Source organism: Pseudonaja textilis, chromosome Z (assembly GCF_049901715.1).
Source record: "Pseudonaja textilis isolate UNSWEBS1 chromosome Z, rPseTex1.2, whole genome shotgun sequence".
Classification (NCBI taxonomy): Eukaryota; Metazoa; Chordata; class Lepidosauria; order Squamata; family Elapidae; genus Pseudonaja; species Pseudonaja textilis.
Genome location: NC_142008.1, coordinates 17424379 through 17448347, shown reverse-complemented (window position 1 = coordinate 17448347; position 23969 = coordinate 17424379). Strand labels below are relative to the sequence as shown.

At 35.8% G+C, this 23969-nt stretch overlaps 1 protein-coding gene across 6 annotated transcripts in view; it reads right to left on the bottom strand.

Annotated features, from left to right (window-relative positions):
• Nucleotides 1-6211: 6211 nt before the first annotated feature.
• Nucleotides 6212-23969, bottom strand: part of ARHGAP12 (Rho GTPase activating protein 12) — a 43117-nt gene continuing 25359 nt past the window's right edge. For 4 of the 6 annotated variants that reach the window (XM_087916848.1, XM_087916850.1, XM_087916852.1 and 1 more), the window contains 12 exons: nucleotides 23814-23888; nucleotides 23157-23222; nucleotides 22397-22474; nucleotides 20620-20724; nucleotides 20327-20425; nucleotides 19221-19323; nucleotides 17415-17534; nucleotides 12316-12414; nucleotides 11220-11297; nucleotides 10840-10974; nucleotides 10259-10361; nucleotides 6212-9861 (listed from right to left, as the gene is read on the bottom strand). In XM_087916848.1, coding sequence (XP_087772974.1) covers nucleotides 9687-9861; nucleotides 10259-10361; nucleotides 10840-10974; nucleotides 11220-11297; nucleotides 12316-12414; nucleotides 17415-17534; nucleotides 19221-19323; nucleotides 20327-20425; nucleotides 20620-20724; nucleotides 22397-22474; nucleotides 23157-23222; nucleotides 23814-23888 — 1236 coding nt within the window. In that variant the 3' untranslated portion in view covers nucleotides 6212-9686. The remainder of the gene's footprint in view (nucleotides 9862-10258; nucleotides 10362-10839; nucleotides 10975-11219; nucleotides 11298-12315; nucleotides 12415-17414; nucleotides 17535-19220; nucleotides 19324-20326; nucleotides 20426-20619; nucleotides 20725-22396; nucleotides 22475-23156; nucleotides 23223-23813; nucleotides 23889-23969) is intronic. The other 2 variants (XM_087916849.1, XM_087916853.1) reach the window with 2 other exon arrangements.

The window sequence follows — 23969 nt, the reverse complement described above, 5'->3', positions numbered from 1 at the left end:
TCACAGCTGGATCGTGACATAATGTGGCTTTTTTGCCTTTGAGGAACTGGGGTGGGTGTGGCCTGTGCATGACGTATCCGGCCCATGGGCCATCAGTTTGACAGGCCTGATTTATTGATACTTGGATGGGAGACTTCTAGAGAACACTTGGGATGTAGGCTAGATTGGGAAGTCAAAACAACATCTCAGAAGATGGCAACAGTAAACCAGTTTGGTGCACTACCCCTCAAATATACGGCTATCTCTATGAATTCCTTAAGGGTGGTGTTTGGCTTGAAGGAGATTATCTACATCTTATGTCTCTATTTTTGTTGTCTCACCAACTGGCCTGCTTCATGAGATATGAATTAAGAAACCAAAGAGAGAATTCTGAAATTGGATTTCCTCTGCTTTCTCCTCTTCCTTGGAAAGTGAAATATAAAAGATTGTCTGATTCTTGGATAATACTTTAGCATTGCAACCTTTTAACAGGGTTATAAATGGAATGGTGACAGACAAACAGCTAATATTAAATGATTTGTCTTGGTTCTCTCTCCCACAATTAAAATAAGAATTGGACCTTAGTCTCTTGCTGTAGGTTAGTTTATTTTACCTGAAAGTAAACTCCAGTGAGAAGAGTAAGGATAAATCTGAATGAACACGCATGTGTTTGCACTATTTGAGAAAAACATTCATATATAATTTTATGAGCTATAAATCAGGAAGGAAGAGTTATTTTGTCTCCAAATACATTTGATTAAATTGTGTTTCTCATTTCCAATCCAGACTCATTAGGAGGCAAATGCAGAACTTAGTTGAGCTCTTTTTTTAATGCTGTCTATAGGCAAAGTGGCCAACTCAGAGTCCCGCCAGGCAGAGCACATTCCTGCTGACATTCTACATGAACGACATTGTACAAATAAGGAAGCAAACTATTTCCAGTCACACTGACTTTCAGTGCAGGAAAGGAGCAGGTGGGAGGGAGACAAAAGGAAGAAAAATCGGTGTTACCAAAAAGGGGGAAAGAATGACTGGCAACGTAAGAAGGGATTTTGAAACAAAAACAAGAGATGAAAAGAGAGATTCAAAAACCATATCAAAGTCCTCAGAAAAGCAACTTCAAATCAGAATTTACAATGGAATATGAAACTCAGTTTCAAAGCATATTGTTTGATTAACCAGTTTTAAAAAATATTAATATTATACAGTACAGTATTTTTTAATGTTGGCTCCATGAAGGAACAATTCTAATTTCCTCTTTCTACTTTCTGTCTATGCTTCTTTATTCTGTCCTGCTTCTTCTACTTTCTGTCTGTGCTTCTTCTATTCTTTAAATAATTGCGTTTGAATGACAAAATAATGGAGGAAATGCACAGGAAGCATATGAAAATCAATGCATATTAATGAAACCAAGTTTTGCATTTTCTTTCAGCAACCACGGAACTTGAAATGTCCCAATCTATTTAGCCAATAATAATGTATCTTTATCATGGAACTGAACTCAGAGATTACCTTTGAGTAAAATTTGTATAGAACTGTGTAGATTCCTTTCTTGGTTAATCATGTGGTCTGTGAAGTAAGTAACATGGATTGCTTCCCTTAAAAACAAGTTTTTGAGCAGGAAGGGTAGAGGAACTTCAGAGAGATCACTTCCCTCTTGACTAAACTTAGTCAAAATAACCTTTTGAAGTGCTTTTGTGAAACTGCCCCTGATGTCCAAGCATCACAGTAAAACAACCAACTTACTTCAAACTGACTCCAGGATACCAAAGTGGAATGCATCTTATTGCATCCCCCTGCTCTTAGGATACTATTTTTTAACTTATAAGAAAACAATTAAACCAATTTTATTTTTCAATTTAATAAATGTATTAAAGCATGGGTTTTATACCATTTTTCCATTCAATCATAGGGTTTCATATAATGTTGAGTAACAGCTGAAGAAGCTTCTTGGATAAGAAGAAAAATGCCTTCAAAGAAAAACCAGAAAGTCCAGTTGCTTCTTGCAAAAAGTATCTTTGGGAAAACCATGATCTGGATGACTGAGAATCTCCATAGACAAAGGATTTCATAAGAAATTGATGGAACACTGTGAGTCATTAAGAGTGGTCAAAAAAAGGCTGAAAATTCATCTATCTGCATCTAGCAGAAAGTTCAATAAGGATTCAATGCAAATCACCTTGCAATTCAGGAGTTGAAACATGAATTCTTATAGTTTAGGCTTGTCCTACTACAAGTAGTCCTTGAGTTACAACCTTAATTGAGTCTCACAACTAAGGTTGTAAATGGTGATGGTCATAAAGCAGATCATTATGTGTCCGGATCTGATTTTATTGTCTTTTTCTACCATGGTCATTAAGCAAATGTGAGGTTAACTACTAATGCAATGGTTATTAAGCAAACCCATCATTTGCTGTGGCACAGATTTTGTCGGAAACTGGAAGTGAACATGCTTTCCAGCAAACCACTGTAAATATGACACTTTGAGGCACAGCAAACACTTTTAGATTAACAGAGTTGGATGGGACCTGGTAGGTCATCTAGTCCAATCCCCTGCCCAAGCAGGAGACTCTACACCATTTCTGACAGCCATAAATGCTGGCTGGTCGCCAAGCACCCAACATGCGTTTGTATAACCACAGGTGATAGCATGAAACTTTAAAGCCAGGTCATAAGTATATTTTGGGGGGTGTCCTTTGTAACTTTGAATAATAGCTAAGAAGCTGGTTATAAGTTGAAGATTATCTGTATTGATTTGGTTTAAAATGTATAGTTTTGCTTTGATAACTTTGCATTATTTTTGTTTTTATGTACAATTAATAAATCTAATAAATATTCTATGGGGGGGGGGGAATCATCAGTTCAGAGCTATATTTAGATGACCACTAGATGGCAGCAAAATCTAAGTTATATATTGTCTTTTCTCCTTGCTGCAAATCTGATGATCACCTATTTTTTGCAGTTCTGATACTTCTAGTTTAATTGCACTCTGCCATCTTGGCTATAGCCCCAGTATTGGCAATTTGACAGTGCATCATATAGATGCATTGGAGAAGGGATGCTAAAAAAAGAATCAATAAGAGAACATTGGTAGAATATACGAATAGAATAGAATTCTTTATTGGTCAAGTGTGATTGGACACAGAATTTGTCTTGGTGCAAATGCTGTCAGTATACATAAAAGATACATTTGTCAAGATTCAAGAATCATAAGGTACAGGGTACAGCACTTAATAATAGTCATAGGGTACAATAAGCAATCAAATCATACTAGGAAACAGTCAATATAAATTGTAAGGATACAAGTGACAGTTACAGTCATACAATGTTTCAAATGCTTGATTTGAAGCAATTAATAGCTGACTCATTTGTATATATTTGCCAACTTCTCAAAGTGTTTTTTGACCAAGCAAGAAAAAGGATTTTTAGCACTTTGGTAAAATGTACTGAAGTCTTTGATTCAAATTTCCAACTAGTGTTGCTTTCAAAATTTTAATATCTTTATCAATATAATTAAATATAGGTTGTGGACTTTATTAGACATGTGTGGCCTATCATTTAGGGTAATACTATTAATACTATTCATTTTATACTTTCACCATTGTTACCAATATTTTATTAAAACGAAGGAAGTCATATTTTTAAGTAGTAAATGCTGCAGGGACATCTTCCATTTTTGAGCTGTGAATGCTTCAGAATTTCTTCAGAATAATTTCTTTATACAAATAGCCATAGCACTTAGACTTATATACCACTTCACAGTGCTTTAGAGCCTTCTCTAAGCAGTTTAGAGAGTCAGCATATTGCCCCCAACAATTTGGGTCATTTTTCCCACCTTGGAGGGATGGAAGGCTGAGTCAAACTTGAGTCTGGTGAGATTTGATCTGGCAAACTGCAACCAGCAGAAGTAGCCTGCAGTACTGCACTCTAACCACTGCACCACCACAGCTTATAATATTTATACAAATACTATCTTTGTAGAATCTTAAATCAGCAGAACATTCAATACAGTGCTATTCAGTTTATAGCAGTTCTTTTAATGCATGACTGTCAAACTCGCGGCCTGCGACCAGATGTGTCACACATTGCACATGCCCACATCCAGTTTAGCGAAGGGAGGAAAATCCCGATTAGTCACATGACGCTATGACAACACGAGTTTGATACCTCTGATTTAATGACTGTTTGAAATTACAGTGGTACTGAAAAAAGTGGTTTATAACCACTTTTCATACTTGCAACCATTGTAGCATCCCCTTGGTCACATTATTGTAATTCAGACACTTGGCAACAGTCTCGTACTTCTGGCAGTTGGCTGTGCCCTGGGGTCATGTGATCTTCTTTTTGTGACCTTCTGACAAGCAGAGTCAATGGGGCAGCCAGATTCACTTAACAGCTGTGGCAAGAATGGTTGCAAAACGGGGCAAAATTCACTTAACAGGTTATAGACAATATATAGCTTAGCAACATAAATTTTGGGTTCCACTCAAGGACTACCTTTACTGTACTGTCTAGAGCTTGCATTGTTTGGGGAATTGTTTGTATGGGGGGGGTGGGGGTGTTATAGCAGAATAATCCTCATCCATCTTATTTCAGATTACATTTACATTTTAATAGAAACCTTTCAATAGGACATCTAAAACAGTATTGGTGCACGGTGTTAAATTGAATTAGATCTTCACTTCAAGCATTGCTGAAATTTCTCTGCAACCCAACCACCCTCCTTGCCCCCCAAAATTATTAGTTCCTTGGCAGTAATTTTCCAAACCTGCTGAATCAAAGGAAAGACTTTTAAAGGGGCTCAGAACTTGCAAAACCTAATGACTTAAATGAAGCTTCCAGCTTGGTCATTCTTGACCAGAGAAGGTATGAATAGCTGCAGAAATTTCTCACTCCATATCCTTATCAAAGGTTTTTTTTTTTTCTGGACATAATGTACTAAATGTATTTCCTGAGTTACATGCATATGCAAGTGTATAACCACAGATATATGCTTGTTCTTATATCTTATGTCAGGAATGTCAAACTCACATTGTCATGGTGGCATCACATGACGTATCGGGACTTTTCTCCCACTTCGGGACTCTTCCCCCAGGTGTGGCCAGCATGTGACGCATCCAGCCCATGGGTTAGGAGTTTTAGTCCTGACTTATATGGATAAAAAAAAGCTAGAGGCTGTCTCTGCATTCACAGAAGTGTAAGTGTGTCAACAATACCCCAGTTCACAGCTACTGTTGTGAACAATTTCATGGAAAAGGCTTTTAACAAGGCTTCTATTAGCTCTTCATAAAAATCGGTGACTTTACTTATTTTATATAAGAAACACTAAAATTCTACATCCTATATAAATGAAATAGTCTAAAGTATAGTTTTCTAGGAAGTAGTCCTCATTTCTTGTGTCTTGAAGAAGAGCAAGATAATAATTTCAATTGTTGAAGGAAAGTTATATTGAGTAGGATGTTTTTTTACCAGAACATATTTAAACAGAGTAACCCAAGTCTACAAGGACAATCATGTTTGTTTTTGCAGTATTTGAAAGAACGCAAGTTGTTTGTGATAAAAAATGCAATTGGTGGTCAACACCAAATACTTTTTAAAACCAACTTTCACTAAGCAATTAAATCTATCAAAATTCTAATAAAAGGAAGGCTGAAGAGAAAAGGGCAGTGAATGAGACACCCTTCTAAATGGAACACCATGATGTAAAAAATATTCACTTAAGCTCCATTATAGGACAGGCTATTTTATAAAAAATAACAGCTTCAGCAGCTGCTCATTCACATAGTCTTGCAATTGTGAGAACTCATTAAGATTCTTTGGAGCAGCTCCCTTTCCTTGCTAGGCTTTGCTATGCCTCATTAGACATTCAGGAACTGGCCCCTGCATCCATGCATTGGTCCTAGCCAACATTTACGGTGGGTAAATTAACAAGTCCAACAATGGCTGCTCTTTTCTGGGTGAGATGCAGCTATTCTTAGAGAAATTATTTACTGCTAATCATGCTTTACTTTGCATATGACAATTAAGAGATGGGAAATTGAATAAAATCTGAATGAAGTCATTTTGTTGATCACCTGCTTCTATCCTTAAAAGTCAACAGGGACCCCGCACACAGCTACAATACCAGAAAAGAAATGAAAAATTTTCCTGGTACAGGTGGTTAAAGAACAAAGAAATGTCAAGAGCTGGTTATGTATTTCAAGTGACTTTTTTAGGCAACACAAACACAGACTGAGAGTTAAATGTTTATTTGTGTCAAAAAGAGCATCAAACCCATTGCCAGTAATGAGTAAAACTCATTTCACAGTAATCCACAGTTTCTTAATTTAAAAAGTACAAGATAACTTGAATGCCACTAATTAAGTGCCTCCCTGCATCCCAGGGAAAACACAACCATTTCCAACAAAGCAAATCCTGAATTAGCACAACTTATTTGTTCTGAAACACAGGCACACTTCTGGTAAATGCGTACTGATGTATTACAGCCAACGGCTTTGATATGTTAATTGCAGCATTATATTGACTTCAGATTCTTTAAAATATTAATTTATGCCAAATTTTCATAAATTCTGTTTAGGACCTATATTTTTTTCAATTTTCAGTAATTATTAGTTTTTATTTATGTAATTTTAAACACTCAAAAGAAATATTTAAATAACAGTCTATTTTTGGCACAACGTTTTATTCAAAGAGATTTAGGAAACAGCAGTCATGGAAATAACACTATCATATATCAAAGCCAGTTAATTCATTAGCCATCTACCAAGGCAAATATAGTCAATTGCAAAAGACAGAATACTTTCTCATTGCACATCTTTTCGAAATGACAATAATAAATTATTCTATCTTCTTAGTAACATAAATGTAATTTACCAATCCTTCATAATCTTTGGAGAAAGGCTGTTTTATACTATATTATTAAAACAGATTCAAAACTAGGAATACTTACTGCACCTGTTTTGAGACATATTCCAATTAATGTAGTTCAGAATATTTATAGGATGTTTGAAGAAGTTTAACAAGGCGATCCTGGCTTATCTTGCCAAACCATGATGCACCTTTAAAAGCTGAGCTAATATCTATTATACTGTGTTTCAGCTACATGACTTAAGAACATTTCTAGCTATTAACAACTTATTTAGAGAAGAATGATAAGAATATATGTTGAGTGATTAGCTTCCAGAATTATATTTGCAAAAGCCATTTATCACAAAGTCTGCTTGAAAACTATGTTAAATGTTCTCAATATCTATCTAAGAAAGAAGAAGCAAAATTTAAGCATGTTCTAGCAATTTTGATATTTGATACAAAGAGTGTCTTTAATTTATTCTAATAATTTTCTAAGCTAACTGGGATGAGAGCTAATCTTCCATCAGTTTTCCCCCCAGCAATACTTTTTTTTAGTTTTATAACTGATTACATAAGATAAAACAGAATACAGAAATTAAGCAAAGTTTTAACTGATAAGCTACTATTTCTGGCCAGAATGTTCTGAAAGACAGATAGAGGAAGAAAATAAATTCTATGATCATCTTTCTGACTGAAACTAGTAAAGGAACGTATTATACAGTTTCATTCTCAAGAAATCACACATTGTTTTCAGATGCCTTAAGGGACATGTGACCTGCAAATTGTTTCTTCTACAAAAACCTCTATGATCAATAATAGAACTGGGCTTTTCTACATTGAGGTCAATATTATAGAGTTTTTCTTCTAAAGAAAGCCTTTTATATTAACGTGTTTAAATAATGCCTTAATGTTGTTAAATTAATCAAATAAAATGGTGAGGGCAACTGTCCATCAATTCTTATTGTTCAATAAGTCCCTTCTACTTCTTTCCTGACCATTGGGACTGTATGTCAACAATGCATTCATTGAGTCCTTGTAAGTCAAACATCATTAATATAACATATAACCAGCAACCAAGAAATGATTGGTTGGTTTGTATTTATAGTTTCAATATGGCACAACTTGCATTTCAAATCTGAAGCACCACATTCCAAACATCTAACAGTTTTATTTCATTTCCACGTAGCAAATGTCAGATACAGCAGTTAGTCTAGAAAAATACAATTTTAAAAAAATCTTTTGCAGACCATGTATTCTGTAACAAAACTTTCGGAAATTATTTTACAAATCAATCTACATCATTAAAATCAAAAGGAATCATTAAGTTCAGCATTTTCATTACATCCAGACATCCATCTATTCAAATATACGTTTCTGCAATATATAGATGTTAGAATTTGCAATATATTTATCTAATATAGCTCCTGTACACATTAAATAACATCAGAGGTTCTGCTTGTAGTGCATTAACCATGTAAAGCAAGCAGTATTTTTCCAGTACCATTTGCATTAGAATTATTGGCGTGCAGATGTTAGCATTTAAAAGTGCACACAGTTTTCCAAGTAACCCATTTTTCTATAGGAACAGAATATCCCATTCGAGGTACACCAAAATACCAGTTATTAATCTACACATTCAAAGTGTAGGAGTAGAAAGTATACAACAGTGTATACACATAATAATAAAAAAATAAAACACCCAGTTAGGACTTCAGTGTGTATTTACATCTGATTTCACTATCACAGATTCATACAAGAATTCACTACAATATTAACCTCCAGTTAGATTTGCTAAATATGATTTCATCTCAGGTAACTACACTCCAACCCTTCAGATATACCCTCCACGGGTTATATGCACCAGTTCAATATCTGAAGCAATAATAATATGTGGTTAAAAACAGCCAGCTAAGTAATTCCAGCAATATCAATGGCAAGTAAAATTGGCGCAGTGAAGGAATTTACACTGACCACTGTTAGCACTTGTTTAATCTGTCAAATTAATACAGAAACCTGTAAATGAGTAATGGGAATTCTCTTGTACATTTTAATTTGTGAGCTTGCATTGCACTGATTCACTAAAACAAGCTCACAAAGTTCTTCAACTCAGTTGATAAAGAGTTTATTTTCTCTGAAGCAAATGATAAGTCTAGGGTTACAGAGCTGTTGATTTATGACCATCATTGGTACAGAACTCTTGTCAGTAAGCAATGTGTTGCTGTGACCATGACAATTTTACAACTTTCTGCCATAATTGTTAAATGAACCACACAGTTGGTCAAGCAAATCCAGCATCCCCTTATTGGCTTTGCTTTTTGAAGGGTTGCAAATGGTGATCATGCGATCCTGGGACACTGCAACGGTTGGTTGCCAAGTATATAAACCATGATTACATGACTGTGGGAACATTAAAATAGTCATAAGTGCTAGGGCTGATCATAAGTAACCTTTTCAGCACTGTTATAAATTTGAGTGATCATTAAATAATAGTTGTAAGTTGAGGACAACCTGTATTTAAAAATCAAGATTAAAATGCCATTCTAGATAATCCTGACTGAAATTAGCTTCTTCCACCACCCCCCAAAAATCCAGTGTGTACATTTATATAAAATCTTCAGTTTAAGTGTCACTAGAATCATATAAACTTTGTAATATCCATAACATTTATTGTAAAAAAAAATCAAAGTTAATAGCTTCTAAAACCCAGCAAAAATAAATCACACTCTTCTCCCGTCCCCCCCCAAAAAGTGCAATACCATCAAGTTGCTGCTTGGTCCACAAACACGTAATATATATTGAGATGCTGTTTTGTCAGAGCTGAGTTTTTGTCCTTCAAAGGTCAGTCTGGCTTAACAAATTCAACGTCCAAAGACTGAGTTCAATTCCAGTAGGATTAATTCTACAATCTGGTTTTGATACACTGTGTGAACTGCTATATTACCAGTCTCTTTCTCAGGTTTTAATAAAGTTGGGCCAAATACTATGGCTATACTTTGATAGGTCATTCGGTTCTTCTCTCCATTTTCTATAATTCTGAGAAAGATAGAAAAAATAATTATTCAAACTTTTTAGCATCATGTTATTATGAAAACTATGTAGTATCAGTCATAAATGTTCTGACATGTGTATATGTGTAGCTAGTACGTATCTTCCTCAAGACATAATCCTGGGTCTTACTACTACTTGAAATCATTTCAGTGCTAATGTTACCAATCTGTAGAGTTTTGTGTAACATGAATTCTAGAGTCACAATTTCTCACTTTTGAGTAATGGTGTGACATTTATCAAGATACTGTACTGCGTTGATATTCTTTCCTTTCATAATGCTGGTTCTTTGCCAAAATCACACACTTATTTATACTCTACTGGGTTTCAAAAGCTATACACTTACATACACTAAGTTACATTTCTTTTCTATGTATTTACTTACTTCTTGAGGTGTTTGAACAGCACCTGCATCGTATCGTGATTTGGCTTTGGCAACTGTTTAATCAGCTCTTTTACAGCTTGAACACGTTGCCGAGGCTCTTGTTCTAGAGACAGAAGAGACAAATTCTAGGCACAATGCGATTTTTCATGGCTTAAGAGTACACTGGGAGGACATTAGCTAACACCTAGCACCATCTAGCGACTCACATGAACACTGCTTACACTGTTGATCTGCAAGAATAACTACATAGGGTTCTTACAGCATCCCAGAAGGCTGCTAAGATAAAATCAGTCATAATCCATTTTATTGGGTTAATATATACAATACAGTAATATGGACATGAATCTCCTTTTTCCATCTAGTGTGTATTTGGTTGCAATTCTATTCAATAGAATTTAATAACTTTATTTCAATATGAAATTACAATTAATAATTAATAATTGGCTTCCTACTTAAGAGAAATTGGTGATTATTAAAAACTTTATTTTTCATTTTGATACAGTCTCGCATGCAATGAGGACACTGTTGTGAATTGCTGTGAAATTCTTTTAGGATGAGCATATTTTCAAAGAAATACTTACTAATGGCATTGACAAAATCATTGAAATGGCTGTAAGTGAATAATGGTTCTGGCAGTTCTCTAAAAAACATTTTCAAAGCCCCCGTAATGACATGGATATCTTCCCATTTGCCATCATTCAAGTCCAATTTTTCATCTGAAAGAAAGAGATACACAACCACTAGCTATGTCATAACACACCTTTGGTGCTATTGTTGATACACATAAAGATTATTCAGATAAAAGGGCAATTATAAACAACTATCAATAAACAATATCAATAAATCCAACTAATTGCAAAAATATAGACTTCTGTCATATTAAAAATATAATCTGTTCAAACCTGTTATAAGTACTCATAAAGGAATTTATTGCAAATAAATTTTATGTATAAAATCTTACCATGATTAACTGCGAATCTTAGCTTCTGTATTACTGCAAGATTACCGCTAACTCTATACAATCCATCAATGTCCAATCCTAGAAAAAAATTAATTTATTTTGTTCAACAAACTTTCTTACAACTTACATTAAATCTTACATTATACATGCATGCAATTTCCTAACAGCGAAAAGGAAAAGCAAAAAATGTAAAGTGAAAATTATAGGTATAACAAGCAATTTAAGAAGTAGATTATTTCATTAAACTCTGTCATATTCAGAGATTAACAGAAACATTTCACCAATGTAGGAACTATTCTTTTCGGGTCCATCTGGGAATGTAAATTTTGTGGAGCACATCTAGTAGAAAACTAGGTTTCTCATCCCTTTCACTCCTGAGAATTCTCAGCTATAATCTGGAGAGAATACTGTTTCTACTTGGAATGTGCCTTTCTTAAACCACACTATGCTGAAACTGGGAGAATGGAACAGACATTTTCACATGTCTGTCACCCAACATGAGGACAGACGGGCAAATCAACATAATATTGTTTCTTCACTGGATTAGTCAAAGTTTCTTTTTCAATAGATTATCTTCAGCAGCATTTATCTGCAGTCAGAACTGGCAATATAGAAAGTGAGAAAGCCTGATGAACATTAATCCTAGAAAAATAATACTAAAACAAAGTATTTATTAATTAAAAAAACGAAATATTTTTTTTAGTTAAAAAAACCCAGAATGAAGTCTTTCACACTCCTCTTGGGAGTCAGGGGAATTTACTTTGGACTACACTGTCTAATATTAAAGCAAAAGGTGTATTTCCCTTAGCACAGCGGCATTTTTCTCTTGTAGAACTAAGGATTGATCAATCATTATAGAATAGAAACAGTTCTATACTGTTTTCAAACTTTTTCAAGCTTTTCTAGAAAAGTGTTTTTCTAACTTTTTTACATAAGAGGTTTCCAGCAATTAAAAGACAACTTGGGGCTATTATTATTTTCTTTTTAAAATGCAACCATATCGGTATCTTGGGACATATTCCATTTGTGAATACTAAGACTTTTGTTAACAAAAATCATTTTTAATCCTAAAAACCAGTAAGTAGTCTCTTCCTACCATGTTCTTCAACATGTTCAATGCACAGCTTCACAAATTTTGGCACAGTGCTATTTTCTCTTTGACACAAACTGCTCAGATTGCAGCCAAATACCTGATCTGAAGAGCAGAAAAATAAAAATTTATAGACGAGTGAAATGGATTTGTTAGTATACAGAATAAAAACTGATACATGCATATAAATAACATTTACAATATCTCAGTCTTAGGATTGTACTATATTAGATCCAATAAACTCTTAGAAATATTACGAGTTGATTTTTTAAAATCTCTAAGTCAGTATTGATAAACCTTTGGGGACTCAAAGCATGCATCAGGATCTGGGGTTTATTTTCCTCTCAGAGCAATGGCAGAGTCCTGAATTTGTGGGAAATTTTGCCTGTTCTCTTGCCATGGACAGATGACTCACTGGTGAGACTCGATTTCTCAGGTATGTTACCTTCCTCTGCAGACAGCCTGAGCCTGCTGGATCAGCCCACCCCAGGCGACTAATGGACCCAATTGGGTTCCAGGGGGAACTTGGAAGTTATTCTGGAAAGCCTGCTATGTGATCCGACTGAAGCCTTGGTGACTGCGTGAAATAACAAAGCAGCAATGGCTTTAGATTGGATTATGGAGAGCACCAGAAACCTTTCCGTACACAAGAGTTCCCGATGGTCTCCATAGTACAGGATGGAATTAAGGGAACTTAAACAGGCCCCGAGTGTTGCCTAGAATATTGCTGGTGAAAGACAAGGAACAAAGATGATCAGACACAAGCTAAGGCTGCTATGAAGGCCTACCTCATGACAATAAGGGTGATGGAACTACTATTTCTGCAAAGAAATAATTTTTGCATCCACCAACAGTCGCTCAGTGGCCCTGTTCTGGTGCTCAATCACTCCTTGGAGGAAGCAAGGCCAAAACCTACCAAAAGGGTACCTGTGAAGAATATGCTACACATCTGGCAGATAAAATTGGCACATCTGCTCTGCATTGGACTCCAGACTTAGACAGAGTGTGGAGGTAGTGGGCCCTACATCTTGCAAGGTGACCTTGGAAGACTTTGAGCCCAATGAATCTGAACCCCTAGGGCTCTCTCATCTGCTAGGTTGGCCATGTGTGTTAGATCTGTCCCCCTCCTGGCTTATTAAGGCCTCGCGGGAGGGAAGGCATAAATGAATCTGGGCAATAGTTAATTCCTTCTTGAGAAAGGGAGTAGTCCCGTCAGTTCTTAAAAAGGAAGAGTGGCGCACTCCCTTCCCAAAGGACCCTTGCCCGATTCAGTTAGCCTGGACAGTTTTTGTCTGGCCTCCAACCTTTCCTTTATAGAGAAGGTGGAGTGTTCACATGGCAATTTCACAGAACTCTGGATGAAACAGATTATCTACACCCTTTCCGGCACGAGTGGGATGGAGGTAGTGCATCCATCCTGGCTTTTCTTGACTCCTCAGCGGCATTCAATTCCATCGATCATGGTATCCTTCTGGGCCAGCTCCGGGAACTGCATTGTGGTGGTTCTCCTCCTTTCTCCAGGGCTGGTTCCAATCGTTGATAGAGGAGAGAGATCTAACGTGAAGCACCTACTTTGTTCAGTATTTTAGGGCTCTATTCTCTATTGCCTCCTATTTAACATTTACACAAGGCCACAGCATGAGCTGATCCGTGGGTTTGGGGTGAGAGATTAGCATGCAGATGACACCCAGTTTCATATCTTTACTCCATGTTCCTTGAGTAATGCCCTGGATGCCATATCCCCATGTTCTTGGGCATTGGATGGGGTAAAAGGGGCTCCAACTCAACCCAAGCAAAATGGAGTGGCTGTTGTTAGTTGGACCCCTGGAGACAAGGTTCTTCCACCTCTGATTCTGGATGGGGTTACCCTGCCCCAAACAGACCCAGAATGCACAATCTGGGAGTTCTCCTGGATCCATGGCTCCTGCTCAAAGAGCTGGTGGCAGCCATGGCTAGGAGGCCCTTTGCACACTTTCAAGTGGTGTGCCATTTGCGCCTGTACCTTGAACAACAGGCCCTGCTCACATTAATTCATACCCTTGTAACTTCAGGGTTAGACTACTGTAATAGGCTGTATTGTAATGCTGCCCTTGAAGACCATTCAGAAACTCCAACTGATGCTGAATGCAGTCACGCAGGTTGGTAAATCGAGCCAGATATATGGCACACTAATAACCACTCCTGCATGTACTGCACTGGTTACCGGTGTGTTTCTGAGTGCAATTCAAGGTGCTGGGGGGTTCTTACAAGCCCTGCCTGGCTTGAGACAGATACCTGAAGGATTGTCTTTTTTCAAAAATCTCTACCCATCCAACTAGGTCTGTGATGGCAAACCTATGGCATGCATGCCCAAAGTGGCACGCGAAGCCATGTTGCCCGGCAGGCACAGCCTTGCCTGTTCGTCTTGCAGGTTTCTGGTGCGCATGCGCGTGCGCTGATCAGCTGTCCTTCACGTTCATAGCAGTGCCGGTTTGAGCATGCACACCTGCCAGTTGATTGTCGGGTGCACATGTGCGCCAGAACCCAGAAATTTGGGTTTTCTGGAATGTGATCCCTTTGCATGTGCGGCAGTGCTCAAAATTGGACTGTGCATGCACACCGGCCAGCTGATCGTCCGGCACACATGAATGCTAGAACCCAGAAGTTCAGCTTTTCCAGAGCGCAGCCCCAAAGAGCACATGCGCACATGTTTCCGCATGACCTATTCGGCACTTGGTGCCAAAAAGGTTCACCATCGCTGAACTAGGTCAAGCAGAATGGGCATGCTGCAGATCTCATCAGCTAAAGAATGTCAGCTGGCAGAGACCAGAATATAACCTTTTTTTTGTAGTGGCCCCTGCTATATGGAAAACTCTCACTTTGGGGTTAAGAATGGCCCCAGCCCTTTTTGCTTTTCATGTGGCCATAAAATCTTGACCACAGTTTGAGTCTGGGGCATTGAATGAATGAAGAGCCCCGTTTTATGACTATATTGCTAATTGGTCAAATAATCAAATAATTTGCTCTTATGTATATTTATTTATTTATTTATTTATTGAATTTGTTTGCCGTCCATCTCATTATGAGGTGAGTTAGAGGTTTTTACTGTTTTTAAATGTTTTTCAATTTTTTTAATTGCAATATATTTTTTGAATAGTTAAGCTGCCCAGAGTCACTGACTGAGATGGGTAGCCGTAGGGAATGAACAAACAAACAAACAAACAAACAAATAAATATGTATTGAGGGGGTAACTTTCAGAGGGCATATCTGCCCAATACCCTTACCCACATACATACATACCCAGAACACACTTTTCGGTACATTTTGTACGTGGATGAGCTGTAACAAACACTGTAAAATTAATGCTGTACTCTATGCTTGCTAGTTTACTTATTTAATTATGGATCATTCTCCTCAATCAGGGGTGTCAAACTCAAAGCCTTCAGGCCAGATCTGGTCCGCAGGGCTGCCCTGGAAACAGCAAAGGACCAGCCTGCGGTATCTCTGCTAGAGAAAACAGAGCTCTGGAGGGTCCTCCCGAGCTCTGTTTTCACTGGCAGAGGGTTGCAGGAGATCGTTGCAGTTGAAAAAGGAGCCCAGGAGGTCATGCATGGCCCTCCCGGGCTCAGTTTTCACTGACAGAGGGTTGCAGGAGCCCTCCCATACTAAGTGTTTCAGGAGACCATCACAGCTGGAAACAGAGCTCGCAGGGACCATGCACGGCCCTCCTGGACACAGTTTTCGCTGGCAATGGGTTCTTGCAGTTGAAAAAGGATCACACAAGGGCCATGCACGGCCCTCCAGGACTCCATTTTCACTGGCAGAGGGTTGCAGGAGGCCGTCACAGCCAGAAACGAAGCTCGCAAGGGTCACTCACAGTCCTCCAGGACTCTGCTTTAGCTGGCACAGCGTCGTAGTCGGAAACGTTTGGGAGCCCATTTTCGTTGACAGAATGCTCGAGCCACTACAAGCACTCTGACACAGCCTAGTTAGCCTAGTCACACCTACCCCAGCCTCCTGAGGTCAAACACAACCCTAATGTGGCCCTCAATGAAATCAAGTTTGCCACACCTGTCCTCAATCCAATTTTGAGGAACAGACATTCCATTCTGGCTCTTTAGTTCATTTCATTTCAGTAGACAGAAACACCTGAACTTAAAGATGCCAATAAAGCAAACGGTATAGATTTCCTTTTACTCTATTTTTAAAGAATTAAGTTTATAACAGTTTTATGTTCTAAGTAGATCTTAGTGATCTACTGTAACAGTTTATGTTCTAAGTAGATCTTAATGTCTACTCTTTTTAAACAGGCCCTTCTATTATCCTGATGAAAACCAGAAAGTAGATCTCCCCCCAAAAAATATTTTTTTTCCAAAACGCAACCAGACTTTCTTGGTGTTTTCTTTGAAAATATTTTGCTTCTCATCCAAGAAACAAAGCATTTTCAAAGAAAACACCAAGAAAGTCTGGTTGCATTTTGGAAAAAAAAAATATTTGGGACAACCGTGACATGGTTAATTGAGAATCTGCATAGACATTTAGAAAGTAGATGGATGATCAATGAAACTCCTGAATTTTGATCAAGTTTGATACCTGCAATGAAAAGTTTCCAAAGTGACAGTTAAGGAAATAAGTGACCCAACAAAATTAGGTTTGTAGTGTTATTTTACCCATAAATCTTAAAACTCAACATTTTTAACTTTCCCCATACCACAAAAATATAAATTACTGGATTTTTTACAATAAATACATTACCATAATTTCCAAAAGCAGATCAAGCTTACTGTTTCTTATTGATAGAAAACAACCATAATATTCTTTATAGTGAGGTCTATTATTTTTTAAATTTATCTTTGACAAATGTAACATTATTTTCTTTAAGTTTAATAGAAGCTCTTATTTGTTCTTTTATGTAATATAACACATATAATAAGATTCTAACAATATACTGAAATTGTGACTATGTTTCCTGCTACTTGCAGTAGCAGAAGCCTTCAATATGTGCAGCTTTGAAGTCAGAATGTCTCCACCATTTCCTAAGGAAATGACTATTTCCTCACACCCAAGTAATCAGCATGAATCACTATTTTCTAGTTTTATTGATTAACAAATTAAAAAGTTTTACCCTTAATGTAGCCTTTTTCACGGACTGCTTGTAAGGTAGGTCTGCGGATTAAAAACTTCTTCAATTTTGTTTTAGTCTTCTTTTGTTCCGAAGAATCAATACTGCTAGATACTTTTAGTGCTGAAAAACAAGAACAACATTTCAAATAATGTTTGACATTAAGCTAAGTATTTTCTAATTTTTAAAACAAGCTAATAATAAATTCCACAGGGACAAAATAGTGTGATCATTTGGAAGATGTTTATGGGAAAATATTGAAATGCAACATAATGATTAACAGAAGTACAATAGCATACTTGACTTTTATATAACCTTCTTTAAGTTTCTATTTATATTAACAATTATTTTCTTTGGATAACAATTCAAACATCATGTGGCCCTCTTCCTAAAATGTTTACATAAACATAAAAAAACAAGTATTTTAAAAGATATGTTTACATTCTATCAGAAGGATTTATGATCAACTCTATTCAAGGTTGTGACACATATCACCACTGGGACAGGCCTCCCATTGGCATGTGGTGAAGAGGGAAGAGGAATGAACCAATTATGAACTGACATGTGGCCAATCAGGAAATGAAGAGAAAGTTCTATCCTGGTATTCAGAGACTTAGGCTGAACCTTAGCAAGTTGGCGTGGCTACCTTTTAAAAGCTGACTGATACTGAAGATAAGTCTGTCTCTTTCTTTGGATGAGCCACAGCTTCTGCAGACAGAGCTGGCTCACTCATGAAAGCCTCTGCACAATTACATATTCTGTAGCAGTTTCACTGTTCCTAGAGTTAGGAACACTTTGCTCGTTATAATTCATGCTTTTGATATGTGACTCAGTCTACATGAGGCTGTCCCAAAGGACCATCCGGAAGTGATAGCTGATTCAAGTGCATTATGGAAAAGATGTGTAGCATTATGGCATGCCTAGGTGATATCTCTACACTGGGAGCTGCACTGATTGTTGTTAGCTTCCAGGTTTAACCACAGGTGTTATTTTTCAAGCCCTATATGGCTTAGGATCTAGGTTGTTCCAAGATGATCTCATCCAGGTGGAATCCAGCTGTCCAGTATGACTGGAAAGAGAAACAAATGAATATTTCTATTTTTGAAGGTGTGTTGTCATCAGACTCCATTGCGTGAATCTTCTGATGTCCACTCCACTTTGAAAAATGTTTCCCCAAATATAAGATGATCACTTTCAATAACAGAAAAGTTATTCTGTTTCCAAGGATGAAGGCACTATTAAGACTGAGTTTATAATTTATTTTATTACTTTTGGTTTTTGAACTGTTTTAATATTATTTCCCAAAATATAATTATTTTGGAAGTAAGAGCATATACTATCTCAGGTTCTTTGCCTTTAGAAGTTGCATTGGAGCCAGTAAAAACTGACTATACTGTGTTGAAAAAGGCCTATTTCTAAATATAGCAATGATTAATTACATGTTACCCACTCTGGATAAAAGAAAAGCATTGGTGTTTGGTCTCTACTGTTTCAGTTTTTGGAAGAAAATATTTATTGAGGGGGAAAAAATCATTGTATTCATTTCAAGCCTCACAGTGTATGATGATAATACTTTTGAAGTTCTGAAACAAGTATAGGATGATTAGACAAGCTGCAGTACTACATCAAGTGTTAATAACTAAAATTTATCCTATAAAATCTGATCAAAAGGAGACTTGGATATTTCCTTTAAAACTGCTGCAATAATGAAAAAAAGTCTAAATTATTTATGTGTTCGAGAGCTAAAATATTTTTTATGGTAATAATGAACAAGAAGCATGTCCACTTAACTATGGAATTGAAACTTACAACGAAGTTTTTTAGAATCTCTATGGTCCTTTTCTTTGTCTTGTTTTTCCAATCCAGGCGAATCTGGCATTTCATCATCCAGTGCTTCTTCAGACTCTACTGTCTAGTGTAATTCCACAACAAGAATTAATAAGTTGTCTTCCTACAGAATTATGTTACAAGATATGTTTTATAAAGTGTATTTCTTCAATCATGATCTCAAAGTAGAACATCATTTTATGAAACTGAGTATATTGATGTTAAAATTGATAACAGCAATTTATATAATGCAAAAGTCACCAATCTGAAAAGAGAGATCTCAGAAAAATTATCGATATTGTTGCCAAGCTTCAACGCTGAGTTAATGACAATACAATTAATATCATCTGTCAGTATAATTTACAATTTCTTTCAGATCTTTTTTAAGTTCAAATCTTTATTTTTCTTAATTCCATACACAAAAATAAAATGAAATTATAGAAGAATAAAAGGCTAATAAGCTACATAAAATAAATCCTTCCAAATTTAACAAACTCACTGTGTCCATGAATGACTTTGTTATTTAAAGGAACTTGCCCAATACCTTATGTCTTATAATATCACATACCATATAATGGAAGCAAAATACAACTTTTCAGGCATTTCATAGTATAGTAGAGGTCACTCCACTTCTTCTGGTGAATCCTTTATTACAATCATTTGCATATAGTGAGTACTCTGGCCCTAATTCTCATCTATCAAAAAGTTCACACCCTGCACAGATCTTCAATATTTTTCAAAGAGCTAAAAACTCTCTGCTCCTAATTCTTCATTCAATTAATCTAGGAAAACACATTCCAAATAAAGCTAATACAATATAAATGCAGCTGCTTCGTAGTATTCATTTGGATCTTAAATAGAGACTTTTCTAAATATATATTGCCCTTTGGTTTTGGCTAAATCCCATTGGACAACCATAATGTATTCATTTATTCAAAATGGGTGTAGTCTTCATTTACCATGCATAAAAGCGTCTCACCTTTTTCCTCTTTGAATGTTCAAGAGCAGAGGGTGATTCAGTTCTACTATTCTGGTTTAAAATAATGATTTACATTGATTCAAGTATTCGGCTATAATTAAGAATTTACCTGGTTACTGATAGCATATTCAAGAACTCTAAACCACTCCATAATAGATATGTCATTGTCTGACTGAATTAATAGTTCAGTTCCCTGGCGTGTTTTCATCTTTAAAATAAAAGAAATAATGACATTAGAATTAGGATTCATATTTTAAGCATTCCCCCAAATATCCTGATAACCACAAAAACAACATATTTAATATATTCTGAAATGATCCCAACTTGCTTTTTGCCTCTATATGTTCTATAATTTACAATAATAATGGCTGACTCAGGATCTCTCTTTCCTACAAAGTTTACCTCGATCACATTTTTCTTGCTCGATTTCTCCTTTGAAGCCCAGTCAATAGATGCACCTTTGAGATCTACCGTGAATTCTGGTTTAGACTGATTGACTCCAAACTTCTGAAATATTAATAAAAATGAATTAAAGACATAGATATAAATGATATTAGGAAAGTCTCTTGCGCAATATATTTAAAAAATATGAAATAAATAGGATATTGCTATTTCAGGTAGTCTTTGACTTATACCTATGATTAAGCTCAGAATTATGGCCACAAGTCATGCTGGTTATTAAGCAGATCACCATGTGACTGTGCCAGATTTTGTCACCTTTTTTGCAGTATTTGTTAAGCAAATATTGCCATTATTAAACTAGTACCACAATCATTTAAGTAAGTGTAGTGAATATTGAGCAAATCCATTATACCTAAGTAGTTCTGAATAGATTCCTTGTAACTTTTAACAGCATAAATCAAGAACTATCTGTACTTAAAATAACTTGTTTGCTAGTTTCCGGTTTAATGTGAGTGCATTGTTCTCCTCTTCCTCTTCCAGTTCCTCCTTTTCTTTATCTTAAGAACTATAATATGCTTGTATTGGCTAGAAGAATAGGATTGTTTTTTTGCAAGTTTCACAAAAATGAGTAATTTTATTGCCACTGAAATATTTCTGGACCGCCGGAGACATCAAAAGGCAGGAATCAAGATTTCCGGAAAGGATATCAGTAGTTGGATAGATTACTAGAGATATGACTACTGTTAAATCTATGGCAAAACGGCCACTGCCTTAAAACAAAACGTTTTGAAATACACAATTGTCCAATGATACATAGAAGGAAAATGAGTTTACCTATACCAAGACTTATTAAATATACTGGAAGCACCAGTGACACTACACTCAATGACGGTACTAAACATTTTAAATTAAATTATACTTATTATAGCGATTTTGGATATATAATTGAAAATCGGCAAGGAAGCTGGCTGAGAAACTGGTTAAGTGGAAAACTCCTTCACACATATTTTCAAAAGAAGCTTGTATGATGCTTTCAAAAGGAAATATTTTACTACCAACATTAAGTCAGAACAAGCATAGAGGAAATATTATCAGCTTATAATATTATATTGTTAAAATTCTTGTATTCAGATAGAAAAAACTCTGTAATGGTGTCAATTATTCAGTCCAAAATGTTAGACAAAATGCTAGACAAGGAACTTTTTTATTTTGCCATAATCAAAATTGGAAGTTGGATACTTATCATGATTTAAGATAATCATTACGTCACATTTCAGTTCCACTGATTTAAAGTACACCTTGACAATTTGAATTGAAAAATAGCCTTTTCTTTGAGGAGATAATTTACATTCAATTAACTTCTAAACTGATAAAGGAACAGCCGTTTTTATGAGTACAAATATTTTTTAACCCATGACAATCACTTCTGCATTATTGCCGTTTATCCCAACTCATGCGAGTCATATAATGTAGCTATGTATAACTGTACTATTATGTTTCCCCCAAAATAAGACCAGGTCAGTTTTTGTTCCAAAAGATGCATTAGGGCTTATTTTCAGGGAAATATGGTACTAAAATGCATCCATCTGGCTAATGGTCTTAACTGGGGCTTATTTTTGAGGTAGGGCTTATATTATGAGCATCCTAAAAAAAATCATGCTAGGGCTTATTTTCTGTTTGAGTCTTTTGGGGGGGGAAACACAGTAACAACCCAAAGGAGGAAAAGTGATTTGCAAAATGCATTTTTAGAAAACCTGACAATCTTTTTAGTACTTACCCAACCAGTTCCACTTCCTTGAGTCTTGGTAAACAGCAATGAGGAACCTTGCAATACTGCCCAAGATGACATCCAATTCTTTCTATAAAGGAGGTAAATATTTGTACATAGTTAAGAATGCAGTGCTAAAATAAGACAATGGTAACTCAACAAATATATTGTTGTGCTTACAGCCATGCCTCTTACTGACAAAGTAGACACTTGTACAAATCATAGAAATATGAAGCTTACAGAAAAATATTTATACATTAGACAAACTCATCACACGAGCTTTTATATATTGGGCAAATTTATATTACTACATTCACACATGTAACTTAATCTGTAGTCCAAAAATATGTAAACAAAATGGTTCAGTATCTATGAATTTCACAATGAAAAAAAATTGTGATAAGATAGTATGAAACAGAATCTAATGAAAATTAAGCTAGCATTATATTTAAGGCTTGAGACTGCAACTTAAAGTCTTCAGCTCATCATGTTTCTTAGAATGATTTAGATTGTAAAGTTTATCAACTCAATTTCCACTGGAATCAATAGGATTTGTTTTGATAAAGATGTGTTAATAATATTCTGTCACATTATTTCATGCATTAGTGCGACACTTGAACAAATCAAAACTATAACTTGAAAGACCTTGAATTCCTACAATAATATATACCCTGAAGTAGATTAGTAAATTTATATTAATTTTTACTCAATAATTTTTTATTCCAAAAAAACCCTAAGACTTAAAAACTTATAAACGCTATGATAGTACTTGCCGGACTTTTTTTCCATTTTCTGTAATTTTAGTTACATTTAATAATCCATACTTCTCTTGGTCCTGGAGAACAGAAGAAAAAGAAATTTAATAAAGATTTCTGTTCCCCTAAAGAGGAAATGGGTTATTTCATTTTATATGTACTCTCCAGGAGGGGAAAACAATGGAGATTTCAGTTGCAAACAGAACTCTCTGAATTTTATCTAACTTTTCAATATTATAATACATAAGGGTTCCCCCCCGCCATTAATTTCAAGAGGCTATCAACTTTGTGTTTGTTTTCAAAGTTTCAAATGAAAATAAAAGAAGCTCAAGGTCTATCAGATTTGCCAGATATATATTAAAAGATGCTATGGATTTACATGATCCCCAGTTTTCTAACCCTTAGTTGTGCCCTCAAAGCAATGGCTAATCTGGTTGGCATATAATTGGCACATTAATTTCCAACTACTGACTTAGTGTGCAGGCACAGATTTGAATGTCCCAAATTCTTAACCTGGATTAGGAGGCATGTTCTGTTAAAATTCTGAGAAATAATTTATAACATACATTAACAAATGTATCCCAATATGCACATATGATATATAGATAGATATAGATAGATAGATATACAGAGAGAGATTAACAGGCCCAAATACGTGTATTTGTACTGACTGTGGTTTGATGCCTTGGTGAGGAAGGAGAGGATCCATTCTCAGGAAATGCATTCTTTGCAGGAAAAGGGAAATCCTATAAAAGAAATTCATTTAATTAGTTATATAAGGGAAATAAACAAGAACAAGCTTCTCAAACAAGCTTATGGATTTTTAA